The sequence below is a fragment of the Camellia sinensis genome, chromosome 6, assembly GCF_055761805.1.
Source record: "Camellia sinensis isolate YWXY chromosome 6, ASM5576180v1, whole genome shotgun sequence".
Taxonomy (NCBI): Eukaryota; Viridiplantae; Streptophyta; class Magnoliopsida; order Ericales; family Theaceae; genus Camellia; species Camellia sinensis.
The window spans coordinates 187903033-187915127 of NC_138966.1; the positions used below are offsets into that span (position 1 = coordinate 187903033).

Here is a 12095-nt window from a genome sequence, read left to right on the forward strand (position 1 = left end):
AGATCGAAACAGAGGTGATTTTTTTGAAAATGATGGGAGATTCAGGGAAAATCTCTTCGTTTGTTTCGATTTCAAAATTGCAAATCGCCTTAGAATGGTTTCCAAATCGCTTCAAAATAGTTTCCAAATCAGAACAATTGAGAAAGAGCGTGTGTGTCATGCGCGCAGGAGAGAACTCGTGATATCTTCTTTGCTTCACACGTGTGGTGTGACATTGAGGGGTAAAATTGGAAACTGAAATAGGGCAGGACTTGGTGGGTATTAATTTGTTTCTATGGGACCGGCTGGTAAGTCCCCCCTATAAAGCATCAGTTTAAAAGGCTTAACAATTAATCCAATTCCTAATTCCTAACAATTAAGGGCCGACAGTTAAGGCCCAATTTTCCTAACCCTAGATTCTCTTAATCCAATTTTACCTATAATTTGCTTGATAGCACACCACACCAGCAGCCCAGCTCAATCCAAGAAAGCAACGACGTAGCAGCACACGAATGGAGCAGCAGTAGCAGCAACAACACCATAAGCACAAGTATTTTTTTTCTTTTTTCTATTCAATTAATTAAATATTTGTCTTGTCTTTTGTTCAATTAATTACTATTATAATATTGGTATTTACATCATCAAAAATAATTTGTTTAAGTTTAATGGTTCTCATCACATAATTTAAAATTTTCGTGTTTTATTAAGTGGTGGTGGTGCTCTTGTTTTGAATTTTAATCTAAAAAAATATTTTGATCTCAGCTCATTATGAATTTTAAAAGAAATTGTCCTTCTGGATTCGCAAAAAGGAAAAAGTAGCAAAGAGTTGAAAAATTAGTTGAGAAAGATTGATTGAATGGATTAGCATTGTTATCCATTGAAAATGATTTTGCAAAAAAAACTAGATTATACAAGTATGATTGATTTATTTACTTTTAAAAATGCAAGAAAAACAAGGATCAAGTGGTACTTATTAGTTGTTGTAATGTAATGCTAAGTATTTTTTATGATTTTAATACAAATCTTTTGCCATTTACCTTATTTATTTATTTTTTTCATTCAATAAAAAAAAATTATGAAGGGCCCCAAAAATTTATTAGTTGATTATCGGTTTTAGGCCTCGGAAATCTCAGGACCGGGTCTGCCGGTAACACACAATTAGCGATGAACAGTACCTCGCTTGTTATAGTGAGGTACTGTAATACTCGTATATTAGTGATGAACAATACCTCGTTTGTATAGCGAGATACTGTAACATTCGTATATTAACGATGAACAATAATGAGACTAACACAATCTATTTTTTTATGAATAATATCACTAATTTAGCTAGAAAATGATTTTAACTAGTTTGTTATGGATATTCTAAGGATCCTGCTTTGTGGTGTTCTAAATATATAAAAATAAATAAATAAATAAACAAAATAAAAAAAATGGGAGGAGAATAGTGTGTATTTTAGTTGGGAAATGAAATGGGGGTGCAAAGAAACAAAAATAAATGCGGACCATTTCAAAGCGACCTCCTCGCAATTCGGGGGGGGTCTTGGGTTGGGTCTGTCTCTCTCATAGTTTGACCGATGGCGAAGGCGATGGTAGAGAGCATTGTGGACGTAGGTGTAGGTGGTGGTGTTGTCCTCCTCCTTCTCCTCCTCCTTATGCTGCTTCTCATCATCCTTCTCATCCTCTTCGCCTGCAAGCCATGGCGTTTCTTTCTCTCCTCCTCCTCTCGCACCCGCATCACCATCATCAACCCCTCCTCCTCTCAGGTTCCTCCATCTCCTTTTTCCCTCTCTCTATATATATATATATATTTGTTGTGTATCATTCATACGTATTCATTCTTTAATTTCCTTTGATCTTAGGGTTTTGAGCTTGTTTCTTGTTTTGCACTATTGATTGCAATGCATTCTGTGTTAATATTTGAAGTGATGTCGTTGGATGTCAACATTTGGTTTTTATTTATTTATTTATCTACTGTTTCGCCACAATTTGGTTTTTTGATCATTAACAATGGTATATTATAAGAAAATGCACCAAGGGGGTGCTTTGTTGCGTAGTGTGATATATAAAGTTGGGCCCTTTTTAATCACTTAAAAGCTTTTGAGACTGTTACATTGTGTGTTTGGTTGGGAGATTTGGGAAGACATTTGAAAAGAAAAATAGTAAAGGCAAGTGAAATGTAAATAAAATATAACTATATCTTTCTCTTTTTAAATTTCTTTTCAATTCTCTCAACCAAACAGAGCGTTAGTGAATTAATATGGTATCAGAGCGCTCAAGTTTTGCATTCTTTATTCTTTTTACATATGAATGTTTGCATAATAAATAAATAAAAGCCTATTCCAATGTGTCTACAAAACTCAAAAATTGATTTACGGACAGGATAACCCTCCCAGACTCTTTATTTTCAAAACTATTGTAACATTGCCAATAAATATTCTTCTATTGCGTTTACCCCATAACAATCCTATAATTGCCAATCGAATCAACCTCCCAGCCTTTTTCCTCCCTTTATCCACATGAGCGTTTTGGGAAGACTTGCCAACTTCAATTCAAACAAAGAAAGGGTCACCGACCAAAGAAAGGCTGCCTACATTTGATTCTCCCTAGATCCTGCAGTAGCAGGAACTTATGCACTCTGACTGCCTTTTGCATTGACTAGCCTAGCCTAGGTGTCCTTCTTTGTAGAAGTCTATTCAATGTAAAGACTGACAATATGAGGCCAATTCTTGCATTCACACCAGAGCTTCAACATCAAAAATGTCTTTTATTTAGGGAATTAGTTCAAATTGTTATATCTACAGGGTGAAAACTGATAATCTGAGGTCAATGCACGTGTGTCAATTTTCATGTCTGTTGTTTTAGCATCTTCTTTAAATATAACATTTTAGTGCTTTAATGTGTTGTGCCTTTATATAGGCAAGATTTAGTTGGTGCACAGCAGAATGTGCAAATTCGTTTAGTGATGTATCCGTATATTATTTGTCCAGTGTACAGAACATCTTTTGTTGTTATGTATACAAATGTTTTCATCTTTGTGCTAATTATTATGTCACATTGTCATTTTCTGTGTGTATTCCAAATTTCAATTACAATTGTTGTCAGGGTTCATATTTTGAGCAACTTAAACTGGACAGTCTTGTATGCATCACAATTTCTTTACCCTTATGCAATGATAAATTTCTAGTAATGTTGTGCCCACTTGGGCATTTGTTTTAGGTTTTTTACTTGTGAACTGGTTTTCTTCGTCACTTTCGTGCTGTTGTCACCTTGTGATAACTTCTTTTGTAGGTTGATGACATAGAGAGGCCTCTTGTCTCAGAGGATTTGAATCTTGTCCAAAATCAAAGCAATGAGTTTGGTGGAAATTTTTCTCTTGAGGGGGTATGTCATTCAACTGAAGGCCATTTCAGCTCACCCCAAACTCATGGTGTTGGTTATAGACAACGGATTCCATCTACATCTTCCCAGTTATCTCAAAGTATGAAGTTTTATTCTGTTTTCTTTTTCATCCTAGATTATATTATCTCTTCAAATTATTGTGTTATGTACCTTGATTCTTTTTGTTTTCACTAACTAAACCAGAATTTTATCCCTCTTCTTTCAGGTGGTAGCTTTGTTTTAGATGTAATTCCTGACCCTTTGAAAGATATATTCATTGGTCAGACACTTAAGCATCCCAAAAAACCTGTTGAAGAGGAGAGGTATGCCAGGAATGATGACTTGAAAGTTTGTCCAGACAGTGGTAGCTTTAATGAGTTTATACCTGAAGGTATTGCAGATGAAAGTAAGTCTCCTTTTTTTGACTTGTATAAACAAGTTAATGTTCTATGAGTCTTTCTAATTGGATGAAGATGTAAAACATGTCATCATATCTTTCTGTTAGAAGTGCAGGAAGTAGCCTCACCTTGGAGATTATCTCGGGTCCTTCTCGTGGGCTTCGTTGTTCCATACAATCAACAGATGCTTCAAGGCTTCCACTGATACTTGGAAGGGTTGCTCCAAGTGAACTATTACTGAAGGATTCGGAGGTTTCAGGGAAGCATGTGCTGATAAACTGGAATTTAAATGTAATTTGATATGCATTTCTGTTGAACCTTTGAAATTTGCATGTTGTTGTGCTTAATTGAAATGTTTTTATTTATACATTGATTTCAGAAGTTAAAATGGGAAGTGGTGGACATGGGCAGCTTAAATGGAACACTCTTAAATTCACAGGCAATCCACCATCTGGATTCTACAAGTAGACGTTGGGGCCTTCCCACTGATCTTGCAAATGGTGACATAATAACTCTTGGTACAAGCACAAAAATATTCGTAAGTCAATCTGCATTTGCATCAAGTTGTATTGTAAATATAGCAGTTTTCTTCTGGGTAAGAAGATAGTTTTCAGATGAATTGATTTTTATCCTATTTCTCTAGGCTACATTCAAACAAAGAATTTAACTTGATGGTTTAGGTATATCATATGCTCTTGTGCAAGAGCATGAAGTTCTTTTAGTTGGAATGAACCTGTGCTAACCATTTTGCAGTATCTGGAATAGGGAGAAATTCTAATGACATGTAGAATTTAGGCCTGGAAATTAAGAGAATGGACATTTATACATAGCAGTCAGCAGCGGTATCCATATTGTATTTGTATTTTTTGCATATACGGTTTGGATATTCATGGATATGCGTCTGAAACTTTCTAAAGATATTTGTAGTTTGAAAATAAGTTTTATGCATATTGGCCAGTGTTTTGAAAAGCGCGCTTAGGCGCATGCCTAAGCTCAAGGCGAGGCAAGGCGCAGCTTTGCGCCTCAGGCATGGTGAGGCGAGGCGACATAGGGGAAGCGCTGCCTAGGCGATGAGGCGAGCGCCTTATTACAAAGCGCAAGGCGAGCGCCTTGCGCGCCTCGGCTTTCTGTGTGGATACCCACATGGGATGAAAACAGTATAAAATTTTCAAAATGTGAGTCAAAAGAGCAAAAACATTATTAAAAAAAAAAAAACCCCAGTGGAGAAGAAGAAGAAGACGCAACGAGTACATACCACGCCACACAGGTTCTGCTCTCTTCTCCTCTTCTTCTGTTCTCTGCTTCTCTTCTCTCTTTGCTTCTTCTCTTCTGCTTCGTCTTCTCCTCTTCTTTCGTCATCTTCTCTCTCGCGATCGCGATCTCTCTCTCTCGCTCTCTCTTCTGTCTCTCTCTTTATCTTCCTAATTCATATATATATATATATATTTATATAATATTATATAATACCTATTATATAATATATAAATAGATATTAGATAATATATAAAATATAATTGATTCAAATATAAAATATATAATATAATATTATACAATACCTATGATATAATATATAATATACTTATAGATAATATGTAAAATATAATATATACTTATACATAGTAATAAAAAAAAATACACATGTATATAAAATAAAATAAAAAAATTAATTGAAACACATTATTTAAAAAATATAATAAATAAATAAAATAATATATATATATTAAAAATTATTTTTTTTTTTCTTCTTCTCTTATTAAAAAAATTAATAATATACATATTAAATATTTGCTTATGTTGAAAATTGTGCTATATTAATATTTTGCTTAACTTCTATAACTTGTGCTTCGCTTTGGTGAGGCGAGCGCCTCGATGCTTAGGCTCCAGGTGACCTTGGCACCTCGATGGGCCTAGAGCTTTTTAAAACAATGATGTTGACAAACTACACCTAGTTTTAGTCTCCATTTGATGGGGGTCTGGGAGGGGTAGATTGGGTACATACCTAACCTTTAGCATAATTTGCATAAAGTGACTGCTTTCAAGTTCAAACCACAACCTCAAGGTTAGTAGGCCGAGTTTTATGCATTATAGCATACGTATTTCAAACATGTAGCAATACTTGGATACTTGAGGACATTTCTGACATGAGCGGTATATTGAGATTCATCCTTCAAAAAAATATAACTTTGGTTACAGATACTTGGATTATTTCTTGATGTCTAAGACTTAAGATCTAAGAACCATAAGAAAAATTGATTGTGCCAAAATAGGTCCCAAATCTATGTCCATGCAACACAAAACCTCAATTTCATCTGCAACATTTTACATTAGATATTATCATATTTTATAAGTGCATTAATGTTGTATGCTCACCATATCTATATCTCGTAGTCATGTCTATGCATGCTTCATGGTTTGGATTTTAGGTTTGTAAATTCTAGGTTAAGGATACTCTTCTAACCGTTGGTTCAAAGTCTGTGTGTGTAATAAAGGAAAATGCTAAAAACTGCCCTTAGGCGGTTGTTAGTGTTGAAAAATGTGTAAAAGGTATATTGAGATGTGTAAAAAGTGTATTGAGATATGTTAAACTGTTTTGGGATATGTGTAAAGTGTATTGGGATTATAAATATTTTGATGTTTTCTTATTTTCAAAGACAGCCCTTATTAGCTATGTCATTAGCAAGACCCGTAATAAAAATATGATTGTCATCCATGTGTGATAATTTACTGAATATTAGAGGAGGGTTTAGAAGATGTGAGGTAGAAAATCTATAATTTTTATATGACTACTTGATAATGAGGAAAAAGTACCTTTTTGGATGGTAAGGGAAATGATCTCTGCAGCTTAATGCTTTCAAATATCTGCTTTTTCTTGGTTGATTCTTGTTTTGATCACTTTTTTTTTATTTTTTATTTTGTCAATAATCTAGTCAACACGGTATACATTTAAAATAGGACTGCGCTCCAAATAATCCCCTTTTGTTACTTTTATAGGTGACTAAACAGATCATTATGTGTATCTCTTGTTTATTACCCTGTAAACTAAACCCCCATGCAATTGCTACTTTTGTTCCACTTACTCCACCATTTTCACAGGTTCAGATTACATCCCAAGCTGAGTGCTTGATCCCTTTTGGAGTTGGTCTGGCATCAGATCCTATGGCCGTTCGTCGAGGAGGAAAGAAGCTGCCCATGGAGGATGTGTATTATTACCGGTGGCCTCTTCCTGGGGCTGATAAGGTCCTAGACATATGTATTTGGATTTTATCCTGAACGTTTTGCACACTTTTTGAAAGGACTAATCTTCCTTAATTGCTGAACATGCAGTTTGGAATATTCGGTATATGTGATGGACATGGTGGAGCAGGTGCTGCCACCTCTGCAAGCAAGTTAGTGTTTCACTTCACATCCAACTGAAAGAGTGTTATTTTCCATGGGTTGCTAAATTCCCTCTTGAATTTTAATATCCTGAGCTCCTGACAACCATAAGAGGACAATTTTAATATATTGTTACTGGGCCATAAGATATATTGAATTTTCCCCAGATCCTTTGTCATATTTACTTTCGAAAATGTAAACATATTTAAGCTAGTTTGGGGAACTTTGAAAGAGATCACCTTGTTGGAAATAAGATTATATTGTCAAAGATATCAGAAGATATAAAAGATATTAGAATACATGGAGATCCCATGATTTATCCTTTCTAGGTGGAATAAAAGGAAGTGATTACCTAGTTCTTGCTCTGTTTTTTCTTCACAAATACTATGCATTTTGGTTTCGTCAGGCATGATTAATTGCTTTCTGCTTATTAAACAGGACGACTGATAGTTTAGTCAGGTTGGAAGTAGATCAGCCTGATATTGTGTTTCCTATACAATTCTTTTTGAGTTGCACCTAATTTTTTATTTTTTTTTGGTTATAATCTTTCTTACACGTATCTGTCAGGATGCCAAGGCCATATCTAATTTTATTATTCTCCCGTATTTTACCCTTGCCCATGTGCAGGTGTCGGTTACTGTTTGCGTACTTGACTAATTACTTTTTGGCAATTTAATCTCCAGGATACTGCCTGAGGTGGTTGCTAGTATCTTATCAGATTCATTCCGAAGGGAGAATGTTTTATCACAATGCGATGCTTCAGATGTCCTTAGGGATGCATTTTTGCAAACAGAAGCAAGCTTGAACCACTATTATGAGGTTTTTATCCTGACATGGCTATACTTTTTTTTCTTTCTTCAGCTGTATGTATCTTGTTGAAGTCTATTGTATTACATAGAATATGCCTCTGAATCATTCTGCTCTGTGCAATATCTGCCTTGATAAGTCTCCATTCCTTTCTGTGGATTTTATTTTTTATCTTTTTCATCTTAGTTTAATATTTAATTTTATCATTTTTTATCTTTTTCACCTTAGCTTGATACATAATTTTATCACTCTATTTCTCGTATTCTGGATTATGTACTTGCACAGTTGCACTGGAGAACTGAATGCTATTGTCACGTTTAAAGGATGACTAAGTATTAACTATTGTTTAGTTATTTTATTTTCAGCCTCATGGTTTTTAGTATTGACAATTTGTTGAGAATCAATGTTTAACCATAAGAACAACTTTGTTTTAAGTTCTTGCACATTGAATGTTGTGATCTAAATCCATAGCAAATTGTCAAATTCTTCACTATTTTGGTCGTTATAATTTAGTTGTTTGAGTGGTTTCTTCACACCCAGGGGTTATGGAATCTCATTTTCTATTTTTTTTTTCTTTTTTGTGCTGTAAGAACCTTAAAACTATATCGTTTTTATAATAATTAAAAATTTTCAGGGTTGTACTGCAACAGTGCTTCTGGTCTGGACTGATTGTCATGAAAATTTCTTTGCACAATGTGCAAATGTTGGAGACTCATCTTGTGTTATGAAGTATGTATTTATTTGTCATTCTTATATTTATTTGTTAATTGTGATAATCATCAGAATTTGTACTTGCTTAGTATTAAATTCATTATCTCTTCTGTAATTCTAGAATTAGGTCTATAGAGAATTTTGGGAGCCCTAAATTCTCCATATCCTTGCTTTCTGTTCTTCCAATTTGTTGGTTAGAGGTTACTTCACATGCTAAGTTCGTTCTTGATCCTTTAAAATGTTATTTTCTCACACACTAACATTGGGATATATAGCTTATGCGTGGGAGCATGTGTTTGAAAAATTAGGAGATCCAAGATATTGTCCTACTAATATATGTGCATTTGCATCGAAGCCTCCGTAAAAGAAACATGATGTTGGCTTTACAATTGGATTTTTTATTTTATTTCTTCTATTGTTCGTCATTTTTTAAGCATGTGTTACATGAACTCGGGTACTGGTGTCAGCTGCAGGTATGTGTGTAAATGAGGATTCATCTAATTCCTATGCCCAAAGACACAGGACATGCAAGATAAACACACTTAAATATTGGTGGGATAAGCCAATTGGCTCCAAAAAGCACAGCTGACAGGGATAGCCTATGTGTTTATGGCTATTTTTCATAGCACAACTGAAGTGCATTTTTTTTTTACCTGCTTTACCCTTCTTAATTTGATCTATAAGCAATATCCTTTTTCAGATCACATGTTGCGTGTCCTAAGTATATTTATTTTAATCTATGAACTATTAAATATTACCACTGTTTTGAAGAATTACAGAGTCCAAAATGAGTGGTTAATATTGGGCTGCCAAAGTGGTTGCATTTTCCCCCATTTTTTGTACAATTTTGACCATCTTTTCTCTTATCTTTATGCAAACTATTCGCAGAAGTGGTATGCACCTAGTGGGTGGATCATAGTTTATTTATCACCTATCATTTGAAATAAGATTGTGGCGGTTCATAACATTGGGGTTTTTGCTAGACAAGAAGGTGAAGGGGGGATAACTTGCCTGGCCACAGTGGTTTCTCTAAAATTCCAATTATTACATTATATTTTAAATAGGTAATATACTTCAACATTTAATTTTGCAAGAAATTGTGTTCTGCAAAAGGTTTTCTATTTTTAGGGTGAATTTTTAAATTTCTTATTTTTTCAAATTAATTAGTGAGGTAGAATATGGCAGGTGATGAGGTTTAATTAAATGTAGATTTTGCTAGTAGCAGCATTTTATCCCCGGGGAGTAAAAAAGGCAAGGAAGAGTGATGTGATCATCGTAAATGAAAATGTTAGGGGGAGGGGGGAGGGGAAAGACCTAAAATTGACATGAGATATAGTATTAAAAGAGGATATGAATTAACTTAACCGAGCATATAGCCCTTCACAAAGCAGAATAGCAAAAAGGAATTCATGTAGCTGATCTCATCTGATTGGGACACACGGCTGTTATAGTAGCTTTCCCATTTGTGTTACTTTCCTTGTTTTTGGATTTAAATTTTCTAATTTAGTCCATATAGTTGACAGCTTTCTCAAATTGAAATAGTCCCATTTCATACAACCCTGCACCCTGTCTTTTCAAGTGGGTAAATGATTCTCTTGTGGCAGTATTGATGGAAAGCAGATTAAGATGTCGGAAGACCACAGAATAGCCAGTTATTCTGAAAGACTCCGTATGCAAGAAACAGGAGAACCATTGAAAGATGGGGAAACGCGCTTATGCGGTGTGGAAAATTTGCTGTCTGACTGATCATTTACCTTGTTGAAATTTATTAATCAGCTAACTTTTTCTTCGTTTTTTTTTTTTTTGCTTACTGTCATTCAGGCTTAAACCTTGGTCGGATGCTCGGAGACAAATTTTTGAAACAGCAGGATGCTCGCTTCAGTTCAGACCCTTATATTAGTCAAGTTGTGCACATACATCAAGCAAGCAGGGGCTTTGCACTTATAGCAAGGTGATCTTGCTTGTAATTAATGTATTTTATATTATTTGCTCTGATTATTCAGCTATAGTTACCCTCATAGCTCTTGGTTTTCTGTCCCTGGCTTGTGACATATGGCTGATCTTCTGTTCGACAGGCCAATGTTGAGAAATCAATATTGCCTTTTTTCTTAACCAGATCTTCCTGCAAATAGTTTGTCTCCTATTTCTTGAGAAAGTCTTGTTCTCATTTGGAAATACCTAGAGCTGAAATTTGTTTTGGGTGTAGTTACACTTAGCACCACTACACCCAAAATCCCACTTCGGCTCCTCTTCTTATAATTGTGACAATTTTTCCCACATTTCGAATCAAATCGCTTTGTGACCCAGCTGTAGGCCCCGTTTGGGGACTTACCATTTTAGCCAAAAAGCCAACAACTCATACCAAAAAGTCAAAGATTCTCTTTTTTCTCTACTTTTTGCACATCTTTTCGTAATTAGCCAAAAAGTCATCCCATACATATAAGTTTTTTTTACCTACTTTTTTAGCCAAATAGCCAAAAAGTTACTAAATTAGCCTGTTCCCAAACGAGGCCTAAGTCTCATTTTAAGAAACTAAAATAGTCACTTGGTAACTGCACATGATCACCACGTGACTATTTTCTGTTAACTTATTAAATGGAGACTACGACAGCCCAATGTCAATAAATCAATGTTGCATTTTTGTTAACTAGATCTTCCAGCAGATAGTAATCTCTTGAAGTCGTCTTTTTATTTTTTCTCCCTCTCTCATTTGGAAATTCCTCAAGCCAAAATGCGTTGTACGTACAATTTTTTATATAGTATTTATTTCTTTTAACATGGTGGAAATGTGGCTGTGGATGCAGTGATGGTTTTTGGGATGTTGTTAACTCCAAGAAGGCAAATCAGCTTGTCCAACAGGTTTTATCTCTTGATTGATGGGTTTTTGTGGAGTGTTCTTACTGAGTTGTGTTAATTTTATTTTTATTTTTGTTTTGATGTTAAACTGAGCAGGCAAGGGAGAGATATGCTGCAGATAGAGAAAATCCGGCAGAAAAAGTAGCTAGTTTTTTGTTGAGCGAGGCCAGAACACAACGTACAAAAGATAACACGTCTATTATTTTCTTAGATTTTGACAACATAAATAGAAACTCTTCTTGTAAACCAGATTCTTAGAATTAGCTTTTATGTAAAATATTGTAATTTTTATAATTTTATTTATTTTTTCTCTCTCTGAAATAAGTCTATCTCCTTGCGTTTCCTTTAAAGCTGTCTAGAAGAGTTCTCAAATAAGTTTGCCGGTTATGTTTCTTGCTTGTGTCTTGGCACTTCAGTTTGCAGAGTAGGAAGCTGTGGTTTTTTACATTTTTTTAGGTATTTTAGTATAAAGGAAAATAAAAGTGAACAGGAAATATTTTTGAGGGTCAACGGGAAACAATCTTATGTGAGCAAAAAATATTTTTCACTTCAAAAAGTAGAAAACGTTTTTCAAATTAAAGTTATACT

At 34.6% G+C, this 12095-nt stretch overlaps 1 protein-coding gene across 1 annotated transcript; it reads left to right on the forward strand.

Moving 5' to 3' along the window:
- Nucleotides 1-1414: 1414 nt before the first annotated feature.
- Nucleotides 1415-11828, forward strand: KAPP (kinase associated protein phosphatase). Its single transcript, XM_028262854.2, has 13 exons — nucleotides 1415-1745; nucleotides 3271-3460; nucleotides 3587-3766; nucleotides 3874-4049; nucleotides 4138-4296; nucleotides 6852-6995; nucleotides 7083-7144; nucleotides 7817-7952; nucleotides 8575-8669; nucleotides 10256-10371; nucleotides 10473-10602; nucleotides 11456-11510; nucleotides 11604-11828. The coding sequence occupies exons 1-13, from the start codon at nucleotides 1557-1559 to the stop codon at nucleotides 11763-11765; spliced, it is 1794 nt and encodes a 597-aa protein (XP_028118655.2). The 5' UTR covers nucleotides 1415-1556; the 3' UTR covers nucleotides 11766-11828.
- Nucleotides 11829-12095: the final 267 nt, after the last annotated feature.